A 17,672-nucleotide genomic window follows, 5' to 3' on the forward strand; every position below is an offset into this window, starting at 1 on the left:
GATGAAGCAGGGGTCCCGTGGGCAACAGCCTGCTAGGTGTACAACCCTGGCTTATCCCCAGCTTACATGCCAAGTGGAGGGCACTGTGAGAAAGCAGTAGGTCATTAAAGACGTAGTCTAAAGTCTTTCATACAGAGGGAGGTTTGCAAATGGAAGTTGCAGGAGCATCGTTAATATCTGACGTATCTTAACTTGTGAAGCTGGTTTTGACTGCCTTAATAATGTTCTTTATATGTGTATTTTTTTGTTTCCTTTGTCTATTCTTACAGGGCTTTAAAAAAACCAGACTGAACACCCTGTCTACCTTCCCTGGCAAATTTTTCTTTTGGCAGTCCAAGCCCAAGTTCAATAGCAGGGTTAAGACCTGGTAATATGTTTTACAGGCTTCTGCTGCACAAGCTAGCAGCAGCAAATTGTCCTCTCACTTGAGAAGGATGTTACAGAATTTGTATGTGACTTTCATGGGTATTTACTGAAAACAGAAGAGCAAGGATGTTTGGGAAAACTGCATTCTGGGCTCTGGAGGATGGTGTTTTCTGGGGACACAGGCACAGATGGAGAAGTTTTAGAAGCATTTTCTCTCTCTGAATTTTGTTCATTAATGAGAATTTTTACTTAAGCTTCAACGTGACCTCTTTCTCTTGGGAAGCAGTCCCTGTAGGTTCTTCCATACAGCACACAGAGGTTAGTTGTGCAGTCTCCTGCCTTCATGGGCTGCAATGCAGGAGGAGCTTGTGCAACTCTTGCAAAGGGAAAGGCAAGTGTGTTCTTGTCCTGTCTATGAAAACGTGTTTTCCTTTCTCTTAGAGAAGGCAACAGTTAGCAAAACAACATAGATGTGATTTCTGGCTAAGTAGTCAGAGTTGTTGAAGGTCTTGGAAAGCTTTGTTCATTATTGTTTCATTGCACTGTTTGTGATGTACGGCGAAATAAGTTCCAGGAATTGAAGTGTGATGCCTTGTTCCCGAAGTAATATCCTGGAAAGGGGCAGAGTTAGGGATACTTTAGAGCTTCTTACATAGCATATATGTGCTAAACTGGGGTCTCCTCTGGCCTTGGATTCAGAATTCATTTTGCTGCTGTTTTTCTAAGGCATTTCATGGGGAATCTGAGAGTGTTACCTATTTTCCTGTGATTTGTGTTTGGAATTTTGATACTGAGTCTTCTCAAGGGTACAGAGGAAATCCTGAGAGCTAATAGTGGTTTGAATGAAATTCATGAAAGCTGAGGGGCAAACATGATGCATGAAGGAATACATCAAAGAATTTCCCCCATTCTAGGAAGGGTTTTTTGATGGTTGTTTGGGGCTTTATTTTTAATATCATGAGTTTAGGAAGAGAAATGGCTTTGGTAGCTATTTCTGAGCCGCTTTAACAGTGTCTTCTCTTTGTGGAATCTGCATTTACAGGTTTATCAATAGGGATTCTAAGATGGGTATTGTTAACAAGTCTTTTTTTTAATTTTATTTTTTAAGAAAAGTTGACAGACTCAAAGGAGCCTGAGTTGAAGCTGATATATTTTTGCATTTTACTTAAATGTGATCCTAGGACACAAGTTCCACTTTTTTACATTGCTGCCTGTGAAGGAGTTCAGTGTTCTGAATATATAGATTATCATGGCCTTTGGATTGTTGTGCAGTCACTGTTTCACCTACTTTCTGGTTTTTGGTGTTGAAAGATAAACACTCCTGTTCTGCTCCTATCCTCCATTATCTGTACTCACAGCAAACCTGACCATCTTAAACATGATTAAAATTTAATTCAAAAGTTATTAGCTAATTATGACGCAAAGTACTTAATTTGCCATTGCACCCTAATAACTTAAAGGTACTCCTGATAACTTGGTAATAACCGTATCACAAGCAAAAGGACACGGTTGCTACTAACTTAATAGGCAGCTTCCCTCAAGATAAAACAAATAACATACCTCAATGAAATCGGATTCAAGCTTAGTAAAATTATCTTGGCAAGCAAAGAGAGTATTTGTTAATATTTCTGTGAAATGTTATCATTGCCAAGAAAACTTGGTTACAAAAAACAGAGATGGCAAAAGTATTTGCATGAATAATTGATTTAACATTTCATTGGTTTAAGTGATTTTAGGAAAAGTGGTTTTGATATGCTCTGGAAAACTAAAAAGTTTTTAAGGACTTATTTGCAAGATACCAAACACTGTAGGAGATGTGGGGCTTAAACGCTTGTAGTCTGTTCTTCAGTATATCCAATGCGTGAGCAAGCCTGAAAAAAAAAAAAAAAAGAGCAAGGAGAGATGGCATTGTAAAGAGTAAAATGCAGGTTGTCAAGCTGTGGCTATGGACCAGCAGGCATGCAGGGGAGCCCGTGTGTGTAGCTGCTTTTATTGCCTTGATGTCCTTACAGATATCTGGAGCAAATTGTCCCTTGTGATGAGAGGGATGATGGCAGGTATCTGCAGGCTCCACTCCAGCTCTAAGTCTCCTTGATTGGTCATGTGGGGTGGCTCAGTCAGGGAGCTGGCCTGTCCCAGAGGTGTCTCAAAGTCCTAGAGGAAGAAATGGGCTGTGGTACCAGTCTACAGACAGTGGTTTGGCTGAAGGAACAATCTACTTTGGGATTGCAAGCCTTCAGTTTTCTGGAACCAGATCTGTGTGATAGCAAAAGGGCTTAAGGGAGTGCTTGGTATCTGGAGACAAGCAAAACTTTGAGGTTCAGGGATATGTTCAATCACAGAATCACAGAATATTCTGAGTTGGAAGAGACTCAAAAGGATCATAAGTCCATCTCTTAAGTGAACGGCCTATACATGTCTTCAGGAGTATCAGCAACTTCAGTGTCAGTCAGATGGAGGAACCTCACTTTCTGAAAAGTGATGGGGATTGTGGGGATGAAGATTCTGGTTTGGGATGGGGGGACAGCTGGTGAGCAGAGGATAGACCCCTCTCAGCCACGTCTGAAGCCTGTAATGCAGCATAGAGGTTTAGGAGGTTTAGCTGACACAGTATTGAAATTGCTTTTGAAGCACTTACCTTCCCAGCCTTGTGTGAAAAAAAATGCAGATTAGGGTTTTAGCCTGTTCCTCTTATCAGTCTGCATCTCCCTAGTATACCAGAGCAGAGAGAGAAGGAATATGGTAAACAGAAACTCGCTGGCCCATCTGTGGTCTGGGAGTAGTGCTCTCCTGGCCTCACCCTTGTTGCCATCGTTCAGTGTAGGAGATGGTTTCCATCTGCCCTAGATATCATTTTCTGATCGTGAGTCACTAGTTTTTGACATCCCATCCCAACTAAAATTCTAAAACGTCAGCACTTCTACAAATGCCGTTTGGGCCCGGGTGGATGATGGTCCTAAGTTTGAGAATGGGGTTTTGATCATTCCAGGAGAAGGCTGTGACAGAGCCTATTTTTTTTGACCTGCTTCTGTTGAACGTTCTGGCACTCTGCACCCACCAAGGTGACTGGCTGTCGAGCAGTATGTTATATACATCAGGGAAGTTACTGTATCAGCTCTATGTCATAGTGTAATTATTAGTTCTGTTTTGAATCTCCTAGGTAGATAGGTCACCTGTTTAGTGGGAAAAATACAGGTTTTAATTTTTCTTGGAAAAACTTCCTTTTCAGTAAAAACAGAGATTAGAGTGCTTCTATGACTTCTGGAGCCTTGGCCATCAACTCTTAAATGCACCCCAGTGTTCCCTGTGACCTGTGTACCCACTTTTGGCCAGCTGTCCTTAAGTTAAATGTCTTGCATGCTCCATGATCATCTGTGGCGTAGAAAGACATAGTTTGCACTCATGTAAGTAGCATTCCTGCAACATGACTACACAGTGTTGTGCAATATGTCCTTTTCCAGTTAATGTGTCAGTTTGTCCATGTAGATTACATCCAGTGACTATTAGTTCATTTTGTAATACGTCTGATTTGCTTTCATCTCTACTCTTGGTGCTGCCTGTGATCAGGCAGGTTATAGCAAATCCCATGTTCTTTTTTTTTTTTTTTTTTTTTTTTTTTTTTTTTTTTTTTTTTTTTTTTTTTTTTTTTTTTTTTTTTTTTTTTTTTTGTGTCTGATGCATTCCCTGATGATACCACTTCACTTATCATTTCAGATCCTTCCCATCTACTTCTGACATGCTTTGCTTCACCTTTAATATTATTCTATTTTTGTATAGACAATTTTTGTCTATCTCTATTTCTTCTAAAGGCTTTATTAACCCTCTGAGCTTGCCCCTACCTTTTCTTTTACTTTTGTGCTGAAATAACAGTCTTAGGATGTTTGAAATTTTCTCCATGTAAATTATTCAGTTCCTTAATCTTTAGCAAATGTTTCCACAAAGGTTCGACATCTATTTGACTCAGTGTTGGGCATTTATCTGTTCTTCAAAATGCCATGTAACTTTTTTTAAAAATCTCTTAAGAACTGGTGTTTTAATACCGCTTCCTGTACATTCATCTTTCTCTGTCATTTTGGCTCCTTTATAAGTACTTTTCAATAGAAGGTTTTAATGAGACTTTAGGTTTTAGTACATTTTTCCCCTGTTACCTGTGCTTTATAATAATTGTATTCATGCCTCTTCTCATAATGTAGGAACTATCTGTGCCAAGGAATTCCTGAGACTCATGGACATGAAACCTTAAATTAAATGTAAGAAGGAAGAGATAAGAACAAATTATAATAGCACTGAGAGCAAGAGATTACAACAGGGTATTTGGTTAAAATGCGGTTTTCGTAATATATATTCCTGAAAATTGCAAATGTATTCTGTTATGTTTATGAGCCAACTTTTGTCATGCAGAGTTATAAAGGTTGCTATGTATTCAGTCTCTGTGGATCCAAATGATGTGAGGTATTCAAAAAAGAAGAGCAGGTTGATACTGTCAAAGTGGTCCTCTGAAAAAAAAGAATAGAAACTTCATCATTCTCTACTTGGATAACGTTTCTCCCTGGCATGGATCCCTCTTCAACTGTACTGGCTTCTAAGGGACAGTGTAAAATTATATAATTTAGACATACGAGGAAGTAAAATTAAATAGCCATGAGATGAGCATGCCATTAAACAGATCTAATTTATAATGGGCTCTTATGCAAATTGCCTTTGAGCACTCAGTAAAAGAAAATGAAAAGAGATTAATAAGGACAGCTTGGACTAAAAAGTTGCAGAGAAAAAAAAAGTAAAAGCCTGTTCCAGCTCACTCTCCACTCACCCCAGAGTGTTAAATAAGCATTCCCATTAGCCACATAAATATAATGATGTGATAATAAAACTTGCACTTAACTTTTAAGGGCCAAACCCCTAATCACTTTGCCACAGTGGCTCCAACCAAGTGAGTAAGATTTCAAATAAAATACCTGTTCTTTGCTATGTGATTCATTACTGGGGGGGAGAGAGATCTGTTTTCATGAGTGTTTTGCTCTTTGCCAGCTGCCGAATGTACAACCTCGGTGAAGTCTGAGGCATTTACTTGCCTTGCCACTAGCATGGAATTGCAGGTGCCAGGGCATTGCAGATGCTCCTTCTGCTGCACAGTTCCCTCCAATGGGTTAATAAAAGGACTTTGCACCAGTTTTCATGCCTTTTTGTTGTTCTGTGAAAGACATGGGGACCAGGGAAATCTAACAGCTAAGGAACTGTTGGAAGTAGTTTATTGCAAAAGATTTTCAGTTAGTTTTGAGTTCATAGTGTCCTGATAAAGAAGTTGCTATAGTTAATAAGAAATAAAATACTGAATATATTCAATTGTAAGAAACGTTTATTTTCTCAGGGAAAAGAGAGGGTTATTTCTGCCTTAGTGTGGAAGTGATGTAATATTCTGCATGCTTATTCCTTTGATTATGAAAGGGAAGAATTTTAGCTTTGTCCAGTGAAGCCATTAAAACAGACTGCAGAACTATGTAATTTTTCTTGGCATTGAGTTTTGCCATAGTTGACTTGTTTACTTCATATTAACTATCTTGTTCCTAATTGTTGCTGCTTTCCCACATTCTCAGCTGAGGCAGAATACACTAAAGTGAAGCCTTTTCCCTTTATGTGTATAATAATATATATAAATATTTATATACACCGAGAGAGCAAAGTTATGAACACTTACACTATGTATACAGTTCTGCTGCAGACTGACTATATTTATATACTTGAGAAGCAGGACTTGTGTCTGAAGAATTTGAGAAATCCTGTGAGCAGTGTCATCTTCCTGTGCTAGCGTCTTGGTCTAGAAATGCTGTTTACAGGCGTGCTGGTCTGTGGGAAGAAAAATCCATCTCTGTAGTATTTTATGGAATTAAACCCATGATCTTTTACATGCCCTGTTGTTTTTTCTTCACTAAAACCAGGCTTGTGGCTGGACCTAGTTTGTGTCCTTAAAGTAAAAACAAATTCTCGATAGAAGCAGGATTTTCCACTGGTTATATTTTCAACCCTATTTTGACAGTGGAATATGATACTTGAAGCCACAGACATTAATTATTACCCATTGGAGGTCGCACTTTCAACCCATGGGACATCAATTTTCCTGATATATAGAAAATTCCAGCCTGTTAGTTTTAATTAAATATTTCAGAAGCACGTTTTCTTGTAAATGGACTACAGTTTCTTATCCTTTACCCTTGGTATTTGGCTAATTCTGCATATAATTATCAGCTTATTTTGCAAGCCTCCTTCAGAGCATTTTTCTGTTTCAAAAATCCATTTTGCTGTTACATATTTGTCATTAAAAAAAAAAAAAAAAGGTGTCTTCGCTAATCATCAGCCAACATTGTCAAGAAGGAGATGGGGAAAAACATCTTTCAGGTTTTCTTGGGAAGTGAAATCATGATAAGAATGATTTACCAGTCCTTTCTTGTGCCAGCCAAACTGATGTCTCTTAAGCGTTTATAATTGCAGCGTGAGACCAAGCAGAAGTACCAGCAGAGCTGTGGGGAACAGGGAGGATGGTTACTTAGATTGTATTGTATAGAAGAGGTGCCAACTGAGGCATGGGCAGGAGCTTGCCACTGCCTCTAGGAACCAGAGAATACGTGGTGAGGCTGGAGGGGGAAGATGCTGGTTGTTCCCTGGATCCTGGCAAAGCCCAGTCTCCTCTTCTGATGGGTGTAGCAAATGCAGCTTAGGAGCAGGACCATGTCACCAGATTTGGATCCCACATTATCTAAAGTTTCTCCCTGAAGGCCATCTGAAGGAAGCTGGAATCTATGTCTTTTCATCTGAAAATGAAAAGAAAGCTTTAATTTTGTTTACAGAAGCCTCTCTGCTGGGGGTCTGCCCTTCCAAAGCTGTTTTAATATGTGAAAGTGCAGTTGTGTATTGCAAAGTGATCCTGGGAGGGGAGCCAGAAGGGAATTGGGACTTTGCAATTCCTGGGGTTTTACTGCTGCTGCAAAGCAGCAGAGCACTAAGGCAGTGTTTTCAGTTAATGCTTCCAGCCCATACCCAAAGCCTTTGAGGTCCCAGGTAGCATTCCCAGTGGCTGTGTGCTCTCCTCAGCATTCTGGTTTTGTCAGAAGGCTCCATCCTCTGATAGTATCTTGCTCTTCTCTAAACAATTAATAAAATGGAGACAAAAAGCCTAGAGGTTTAAAATATGTAATTATATAAGTAATTTAGAACTAGGAAAATGCTGCAGAAACCAATTACAATTATGCATTTCAGTAATGACTGACTTGGCCAAATACATGTTTTGTGTGTGAATTCCATGATAGATTTCAAGATGACTTGCTTGAGTATAGGGGAAAATTAATTCTAAATGCTGAGTACTTCCATTTTAGACATAAAATGTGGTTCATCTACCTAGTGAACAGGAACGTGTATTATATGGGCTGTCACAGCTTAAATTTTGAGCAGCAGGGCAGGCAGTAACAAGTCTTTGAGGAAGAAAGCTTGAATAGTTCCAAGGGATGGCTTTGAAAAGAAATGTTTTGTACCTGATTATGCTGCAAAATATATTTAATTCTTTATATTCTGTGGATTTCATGTGACTTGATTTGATGCAGGCATTTATTACAGAACTGTAAATGGCTGGTCTCCTCTCAGCCGGTGAGAAACTATAGATGAGACCTGTATTCTGTTCAAAACTTGTATATGTACCTGCTCAGGGCACAGACATCACTCCAAACTCAACTTGGTTTGTCTGTGCCATTTTCAAAGGGAAGATGTGGCTGTGGGTCCAAGACCATGCAGGGTTGCCTGAAACCCTGATCCTCTGCAGTTCCCTGAGATCCTGCTGCAAGCCCTGCTGCCTCTCCCTCTTTGGAAACCACTTCTGTCTTTTGCCTCTTGAACCCTTCCTGGAGATTGCCTTCTGCTGGCCAAAGGATGGGGCATCTCTCAGCATGGGGTGCTTCATGCAGCCAGCAGGGCTCATCACCTCTGAGTTTCTGGTGGCTTTTTTTTAACGACTAGGGGTGGGGAATGGTTTTTTATTCTCTTCTTTTAAAACAAAAAGAATGTGCCATGACTGTTTATTGTGCTTACTCTGTCATTTTCATGAGAAAATAGACTTGTACCTTAGCTATACCACAAGCTGAGTGTGATCAGAGAATAGGAGTGCCTATTGGTCCCCTACCTCCATGCTGATGTCTGGTGATACTGTTGTATGCTCTCTGGTAAACTGTGGAGGTTTTGCTGTGCTGATTCCCGAAACAGATTGGTTATGTTGGGGGGAAAAAAACCTACATATGAACAAGACTTTCCTTTAAAATATTGGAAATGCGGTATCTGCAGAATATTACAGAATGTAGCAGGTTGTGACAAAGCTCTGAAATTGTGCCCCAAATCGCTGGCAGTGTTTCACACGGCGTCTGTGTGACGTATCACAAGTGAGCTATTTCAAGACCATTTTGTTTACAGTTCTGGTGTTGGAAAGATTCAAAAAGTACTTCCACTTTGCATGTACAGGCATATGAGCAGGCACACAAAATTAGACCTACCAGTCACTCCTGCTCATTTCATTGGGAAACCACCAGTGACTCAGGAGTGTTTTGCAAATGCTTCGGTGTAGAATCGAAGCATTTATTTTGTGAGGGTTTTGTTTGCATTTTCAGCCCTTCCTATTGCTCTGGCTAAAGCTAGTTTGAGAGACTCACACCCAGAAATGTGTGTGCACTCAGCAGCTGATGCTGCAAGACCTGCTGGCAAGTGGAGGCTCTCTAGGTAGCTGCGTGGTTCTGGTGGTCAGTCGGTGGTCTCTAAAAATCGAGACATTTTTCTAGATTATTGTAGAGAATTCTGATTGATACCTGCTGCAAGCAATTAACTTTTACATTAAATCATCACCTCACATTGAAATGCTATCTCTTCTGTACCCCCATCTTCATATTCCCATAGTGTGCTGCCCCACAGCTGTGCCTGCCTTAGTGTTGGTTGCAGTAATGGCATCCAAAAGGTGATCTGGGTTTAAAAAACAAACAAAAACCAAGCAAGCAACCAAAACAAACTATTTCCCAGGTACAGTTTCCAAACTAGATCAGGTTCACTGTGCAGTGCTCTGGAAAGCAGAATGAGTCAATCAATGGCGTTGGAGCATCTAGAGTGGATGGGTTGTGCTGAAGGGAGAAATTGAAAGAGTTGCCCAAAATAATTGAGGGAGCGTCATCTCATGAGACACAGATTTGGGCAGTGAGGTGGGTCCAACAGGCTGCTGCCCTGACTGCTTTCCCTCCACCTCCCATCCACTTCCCCTGCTGTGCTGCTTGGAAGTTCCTGAGGCCATGCTGGAAAACATATGTGGCTTAAACCGTGGTTTGAAAACAGCCCTTTTCTTATGGAGCAGAGCCACAGAGCTGCTTCGGTGAAGTATGTGCGAGAGGGCTTTGTAACGTTGGGCCGTTAGAGCAACTCTTGAGCTGAGTTTGGTCTGACTCTGCTACTCTTCTCTTGTTTCCTCTCCAGAATTGGACGGCTTTTTGATGGCACAGAGCCCATTGTCCTCGACAGTCTCAAGCAGCATTATTTCATTGACAGAGATGGGCAGATGTTCAGATATATCTTGAATTTTTTAAGGACATCGAAACTCCTCATTCCTGATGATTTCAAGGTGAGATTTCAAAGGACTTGGGTGTTTTGCATGTACCTTGGTAAAGCAAGTATCTGGTGTGTAGTCAAAAGAGAGCAGTAGACAGGGAAGAGGGACTTGCAGGGTATGGTGTTTGATTTCAGGTACATGGCAAAAGTAAGCATGGGGTTGCTAAAGTGGTGTCTGCCTTTCCTAGAGTGGCATCAGTATTAAATTTTCCCCTCCTGGCTCTAGTTTAATAAAGCAACCTTGCCAGGTCTGACCTAGGGAAATTAAATATTGTAGGATACTGATGGAAACAGAAAGGATGTTACGATCTGCAACTGACTGCTCATGAGCTTGGCTGATTACTTGTCCTCTCATCCATTTTTATGCTTCCCCTCTGATTGCAGCAGCTCCAGTTTCTACTTGCACACAGAAATTAAGAAAATGGTGTGAGAATCACAGTATTGACAAAATAAACTGCATACATGGTAATATTTGAGCATTAAGTCTTAGAATATTTTTCCCTCAGATTCTTGAGTGCATACTGCAAGTCTAATTTTGGAATTTGAGAGAAGTCAGGGATGAATAGTTCCATGTTCATTATTTCAACTTTATTAAAGAGCCTGCTTTTTTTTCTTTTCAATAACAAATTTGTGGTAGTTCACCATGTTAGACATTAGCCTGCAAAGGCAGAGCTTCAGACTGCATATGATGTTTATCTGCTGGTAGGTATGTGGATGTATATGTGGTGTCAGAGAGCTGGGGACCATGGTTGCAATCAGAACAGATCTTTGTCTTTACTTAATGAACACACATCAGTGCAGCTGGCTGTGCCCCTAGTTCACTGTGGGAAATACAGCAGTTGGGATTGAACGGGAGAAGTGATGGGGGAAGGGTTAGAGCTGTTCACACTGGTATGCTGCTTTTTGTCCCATGTGTCTGAAGCATGGGTGTTTGGGGCATAATAGGTGTGAGGTTGAGTTCAAGAACCGTATTTCAGCAACCTCCGAGTCATCTGCTGTAGATACATCCTTGTTACTGCCATGCGTGACAAGGGTGGATCTCCCTGAGTAATGTGGGAGTTTGGAACCAGCCGATAAGCATCATTCCCCTCTTTTGAAGCCTTAGTGCAGCTTTGTGCTGCCCTTGGCACTTGTCCTGGAGGTAATCAGAAATACAGAAAAAGGAAAAGCCACCTTTCATGCAATATTAAGAAATTACATGCATAGAGCCTTTTAAACACGTAAATATACTGTAGCTATGCTGATATTAAAAATGCAACTCCTGGCAAGTTCACCCAAGTATGTGTGTCTTCCCCGGTGGTGCTCAAAGGTGTACAAAAAAAATCACAATTACAATGAACAACACTTCATGTTTCTTAGAAATATATAGAGTAGTTGATCTTTTTTGTTACGCATTAAATGTAAGCAGTATTTTGAGCTTGATTTAGGTGTCCCATTCACGTCAAATACATAGTTTCTAGCTCAAATTCAGGACCATATTGATTGTTAGCAGTCTTCCCTTTTTCTTTGTTTCTCTGTTTTCCCTAATTCTCATGTATCACTTTTCTCTGTATAAATATTTTCCAAATAGCATTATGCTCTTAAACCTAGAAAAACAAGTTGTTTTTTTTTTAATGTTTTTTAAATTTAAAAAATGGCAGTAGGCAGACTCCACATCATCAGTTCTAAATTACTTCTGCACTGGCTATGCCTAGAAATGCATTCTCTCTGCTCTGACATTGAGACAATGTAGTAAACAATACTAGTGGCAAAATGGGGAGGTATTAAAAAATACTTAATTTTTAAAATGCAGTAATATGTGCAAACATTATGCAAATATCAGAATAATTTTACACTAACAATCATTGCAGGCTCCCTCATTAACATTCTTATACCTGTTACAATGCCTGCTAGTGTTGCTATAAGACGCAATGGATCCTAGTGATGAATTTTCTGAATCCTGATTGAATTCTGTTCCATCTGTTCAATGAGGTCATTATTCTATGACATCACTATAGGGGTAAAATACGGGGAAAAGTATGGGATTTTTTTTTTTTTTTTTTTTTTTTGCCTGGATTTTTTTGCAGAAGGGAGTTAAGCAAGCATAGCCTTTCCCTCCCCACACAAGTGCTGCTATACTCAACCTGTTTCAAGTGGCTAATGGTTATTTTTTCCTTGTTCTGTTATTTTATTACCCTTCCTACACAGTAATTAGTACCTATGTCTGAAGGGTTCCAGACCTAGAGCAGCGTTGGCCTGAATAACCATGTACATTAAGTGCCACATTAGCAATGCCTCTTTCTTAATTGTGCACAGTAATGCATGTGTCTTTCAGGACTACAGTTTGTTATATGAAGAAGCAAAGTATTTCCAGCTTCAGCCCATGCTAGGAGAGATGGAAAGGTGGAAACAGGACCGGGAGAGTGGCCGCTTCACAAAGTCTTGTGAGTGCCTGGTGGTGCGAGTTGCCCCAGATCTTGGAGAGAGGATTACACTGAGTGGCGATAAGTCATTGATAGAAGAAGTGTTCCCAGAAATCGGTGATGTGATGTGTAATTCTGTCAACGCCGGCTGGAATCACGACTCGACGCACGTCATCCGATTTCCACTGAACGGATACTGTCACCTCAACTCAGTTCAGGTGGGAACTCACATATGTATTTTTTGAAAGGGAGCCTGCTGGCCAGGTATCAGTGGGCTGACCCTCTTCCGTATCACTGGAGTGTTTTGGCGAACTAAATCAACTGGAGGCTTTAAGCTAGTTATTTACTTTGGTGGGTCAGGATGTCTTTCTTGATTTAATTACATATATTCCCCAAATCTCTTTGCAAGCAAACTGCAGTAGTGTTAAAATTTTCTATGGTCTCAGTGAAGACCCTTCGCTATCACTTTCAGTGGTTTTTCCTAATTTTTTATGGCATAGTACAGGCCTGTTGGGATTGATAGGACAAGGGGCAATGATTTTAAACTACAATAGGGTAGACTGAGACTAGATAAAAGGAGGAAAATTTTTACAGTGAGGGTGGTGAAACACTGGAACAGGTCGCCCTGAGAGGTGGTGGATGCCCCATCCCTGGAAACACTCAACATGAGGCTGGAGAGGGCTCTGAGCAACCTGATCTAGTTGAAGATGTCCCTGCTTATTGCAGAGGGATTGGACTAAATGACCTTTAGAGGTCCCTTTCAACTGTGATTTAATATAGCAATGTCTAAAATCAGTAGCTATTTCAAAATGGATAAGAAAAAATCTGAGAGATAAATGTTGGTAATTTCTGGAATAATTATAACAGGGTCATGTGTTTTGTCTTTTATTGCTTAGAAATAACCAACCTCACACACCTGCCTGCATCTAGTTAGACATCCTGCATAGCCGACACTTTGGAGTGTGACCACTTCACATCTGGAATCATCACTAGCACAGTCAATGCTGTTTGGTTTGGACACACCTCCTAAACACTGTAGACTCAGGAGAGGATTCTTATAGAGAGCAGGCTTGCAAGCTGAACTTGGTGTCTTTTCATCTGCCAGGTCCTGCTGTCCAGGTAGTTGTAGAGTGATAGAGTCTCCTTTTCTCTAGATGAAGCAAGCTGAGCACTGGAGCATGGACTGAAGGCTGGCCAGGCACTGCACTTGTGCTAGCCCCTAACATGAGCGTCAGGATAGACCGGTCTAAAACTATCAAGATAGGTCTAGATAACTCATGTTATGCTTGGACAGTTGTCTCTTACTGGTCTTTACTGTCATACTGAAACATCAAAATGTTTTTTGTCATAGTCATTAATGCAAATTTAGAACAGCCTTGGATATAGGATTACAGCTGAAAATGGATAGGACTTTCAAGGAGGGTCATTTAGCCGCATGTCATATGATAGTTCTCAAAGGAGTTGCATCCTTCAACATTTTGTCACTTATTCTGATGCTTACATTTTTGTTTCACAAATAAGAATTGTCAAGCATATTTACTGATGTGAAAAACCGGAGTCAGAGTGGCAAAATAGGCACAGGCTTCAAGAGGGATGGTGATCCCACACTAATGCTGCATCTTCCATTGTGGGGGGGCATAAGCATCTCCCACTCCTAATAACAGTGTGAGACAGGATAGAGACTACCAATACACAGTCTAAACATAGAGTGAGGTACAGACCAAATGTTTTGTCCAGGGCTGTGCTAGTTTACTTCCCCCACATTTTTTCTCAGGACCCAAGCTCTCCTGTTCTGTCTTGGTGGCTTACATTGAGATATTTGGGGAGGCAGGGGCTGGGATTTTGGCTTATGTTGTTAAAAGCTAAAGATCAGGGTAAACAAAAGTTGCACAGGTGTTTCGATTGGTGTTTCTGAGCCTGTTTTTCCAACCCTTCCTTTTTCATGTCTGCTGTGCAATTAGCCATGCTCAGGTAATTTCAAAAAACATTTGCCGACTTGAAGAATTTTATGTAAAGACGTGGCATATATTTGAAGGATTTTTAAACCACAGCTTCCTTCTGCACCCACCATAATCCTTTGCAGCCTTCTGCTGTTCTGCTTGCCAGTGCTTCCCAGCACCCATGGAAGCCAGTTTTAAATAGCTGGGAAAGCTTGGGAGGCACCTGTTCCAGCACAACCCTGGTGAGGTCCTGTTCCACTGAACAGAGAGTCCCGTGTCCAGTGGGATCCAGGAACATTAGCCTTCTCCTTGGGGTTGGTGGCTGTCACAGCTGACCCTGGTGAATCCCTGGAAGAGTCTCCTTCATAGGTGAGGCAAAGGAGGCCCAGGCAGCAGAACAAATGATGATAAAAGTAACAAAGAGTGTAAACAAAGGAGAGAAGGTCTCAGACTTGCAGTTATGGTAAACCAGTGTGAACATGGGTCATTTAAAAAAGGTGGAATAGTGGTGTGCAAGGAGACCAGTGCTCTAAGCAGCCTCCTAAGCACTGGATCCAGTGCTGGGAGCTGAGGTCTTTGCACCATCTTTGTACCACCATGCACAGTTGGGAGAGCTGTGTTGGGTGCATCCCCCTGCCACTCCAAGAGCCCTGCCTGACCCTTCTTTTTAACTTGTGGGTTTTGGTTTTCTTTTTTTTTTATTTTTTTTTATTTTTACCATTGTATTTCCCACTGGAAGCAACACTCTGGCTGTGAAAAAGGACGAAAGAAAGTCAATGAGGAGAACTTATTAGTTTCATATTTAAAGTTAGTAGGTCCCAGATTTTACCACAGGTACACAAACCTTCAGAATCACAGTTGTTTTTTAAGTCTCTAGTAAATATTATGATAACTTTTCTGAAATTATGACCATGGTATCTACACTGTCCCCATTTAGTTGAGATGTTTGCTCACATCGGCTGTGCAGTCCTTCTTCTTCCTTTTTAATTGCTCAGTGGCCATAGTTGGCAGAAATCAGTCTAATACAATTAAGCTCTGTAACCACTTTTATTTCCTGTCTGAATTCATTTGAAGACACCGGTTATTATCATTGGACAGCAAATAATCTGTTTATTTACCTATACCTTGGTGTTTGTTTTCTCTTTTTTGCAGGTACTTGAGAGGTTACAGCAAAGAGGGTTTGAGATTGTTGGCTCATGTGGAGGTGGGGTGGACTCTTCCCAATTCAGTGAATACGTACTGAGACGAGAACTCAGAAGGACATCTCGTGCACCCTCTGTCATTCGAATAAAGCAAGAGCCTCTGGACTAAAATGGACATGTTTCTTTATGCAAAAAAAAAAAAAAAAAAAAAAAAAAAAAAAAAAAAAAAAAAAAAAAAGAAAAAAAAAAGAAAAAAAAGGAAAGCAAAGAGGAAAAAAAAAGGGGACATTTCATGTGCAGTTTGGACTCCAAACAAGTCCTGGAACTAAAATTGAATAAAAGACACATTTATATCAAATATAGAGACCACACCTGAATTCATACGGGAACACTTGGAATAGTAGTGATAATAATAATAACCTCAAGATATAAAAGAAAACACACACATATAAAAAATATGTATGTATATGTATGTCTGTACATATATATATGTATGTATATGTCAAGGGGTAGGAAATGCAATGACAAAAAAGTGGTAGATGAGGTTGGTGCTGTGATGGCCATTAAGTGTCCTAGGCCCTACCTGGGCCCACTTAACGGTGTACAAGCCATTGCCATGGGGGGGTTCATAGACTACTCTTCACCCATTTTCCATTGCCAAGAAGCCATCCACTTTTTAACGTGTACACACCTTGACTCAACTTTATCTGCATATGGAGGTTTATGTCTGTCTTTTTTAGAGGTGGATGGGCAGGTGTTCAGGAGACGACCATCCATGGCATTGGGAAGCTAGTCGACTGAATTTTAAATGTAGTTTGTACAGAAGTCGCACACTTTTTGTCTGCCCTCACAGATGTGAAAGGTTAACTTTTCTTTTGAGTTAGTTTTTTTTTTGTTGTTTTTGTTTTGTGTTTTTCAAAGGGGGCCAGAATAATTAATATTTGGTAGAGATGCTCTGGTTTGAATCTGCTGCTTTCCTACAATTTTTTCAAATTTTATAATGTATTAAATACAATAAACTCCTGTTTAAAAGAACAAGGGTCTGGTTTAAGCCAACAGAAGCAGAGAGGTGGGACTGCACTGCACTCCAGCATGTGGAGGGGCGGCCGCTCTGGCAAGGCAGTGGGTAGGCAGTGCTGCCTGCACATGGTGGAGTGAGTTAAAGGCAGCAGAGGCTGTTGAGGAATCTGTCCGGTGTGGCACACATGGCTGGTATTTCTTCAGCACTGTCCCTTTGTCTCAGTTGGAAGAGAAACTGTTCCAGTTCAGCCCAGGGAAACCCATCAGAAAAGGACACCTGGTTCTGTAACCATCAGTGTAACAGTGACTCCTTGCATCATTCCCTCATGATTAAGGAGCTGGCAGCTTCAACTCTCCAAGCCCTTGCCTTGCTGAGTGTTAGTCAACCTGTTTGGTTTTGATGTTGTCAATTTTCCTCTTTTCAAGCCATTGTTCTCCTGCCTAGAGAGTGACAGCCCCTTGTGTCACGCTGCTCTGGGTAGCAGGCAGGAGGTAAGTCCATGTCCTGCATTGGATGTCCTGCGAGTTGCTCTCTCGCAGCATCTCACTGAGGCCACCTCTGCAGCCACCTGGTTCAGGCCTGTGAGGTTTTGCAAAGGCAACATTATCACGGTACCACTGCGCAGACCCTTCACAGGTTGATGCTTTCACCACCTGAGATGCACCAGCAATTGCCACCTTTCCTCCAAAGTATCTTTTTATGCAATATTACTGAATATGAGTGTGTATTCATCCTGGTATGGAAATTTCTATCAATGCAATGGTGCTCGCATTCCATTAATTTTGGTGACACTTTGCTATTTATTTAAGAAAAGAAAAAAAAAAGAAATTGTTAAATACATGTAACAAGGTTTTTAATATAGTCTGATAACTAAGAAAAAAGTTACAATTTTTCTGGTTTTCATTAAAAGACCTTAGGGAACATCCTTAAATAACTCTCTAGCAGCACATACCATTCGTTTTGAAGTTACTGAAATGTGAAAATGGGTGAGGGAGGGGGCTTTAAAAATTAAGGTTCATTAGCGGGTTATTAGATCTTCAGTGTGATGCTGGTCTGTCTATTCCCAGTACTGAATCAGCTGCCTTATTGAAAATGCTTGTTTTCAATTAGCAGCAAGAAGTCCTCTTACAAAATAAACAAATGCTTGCTCTTACTGCCCACAATTTGGTTGTTAGCTTGC

General features: G+C 40.7%; 1 protein-coding gene across 6 annotated transcripts in view; it reads left to right on the top strand.

Moving 5' to 3' along the window:
- Positions 1–16,506, top strand: part of KCTD1 (potassium channel tetramerization domain containing 1) — a 101,743-nt gene extending 85,237 nt beyond the window's left edge. For 5 of the 6 annotated variants that reach the window (XM_027887561.1, XM_027887556.1, XM_027887559.1 and 2 more), the window contains 4 exons: positions 9,856–10,000; positions 12,302–12,607; positions 15,482–15,681; positions 15,731–16,506. In XM_027887561.1, the coding sequence (XP_027743362.1) occupies positions 9,856–10,000; positions 12,302–12,607; positions 15,482–15,640 (610 nt within the window). In that variant the 3' untranslated portion in view covers positions 15,641–15,681; positions 15,731–16,506. Of the gene's footprint in view, positions 1–9,855; positions 10,001–12,301; positions 12,608–15,481; positions 15,683–15,730 lie in introns of all 6 variants that reach the window. The other variant, XM_027887555.1, reaches the window with a different exon arrangement.
- The last annotated feature ends 1,166 nt before the right edge of the window (positions 16,507–17,672 follow it).

The sequence above is a fragment of the Empidonax traillii genome, unplaced genomic scaffold (assembly GCF_003031625.1).
Source record: "Empidonax traillii isolate 1590-97213 ecotype Southwest subspecies unplaced genomic scaffold, ASM303162v1 scaffold215:size2007263, whole genome shotgun sequence".
Taxonomy (NCBI): Eukaryota; Metazoa; Chordata; class Aves; order Passeriformes; family Tyrannidae; genus Empidonax; species Empidonax traillii.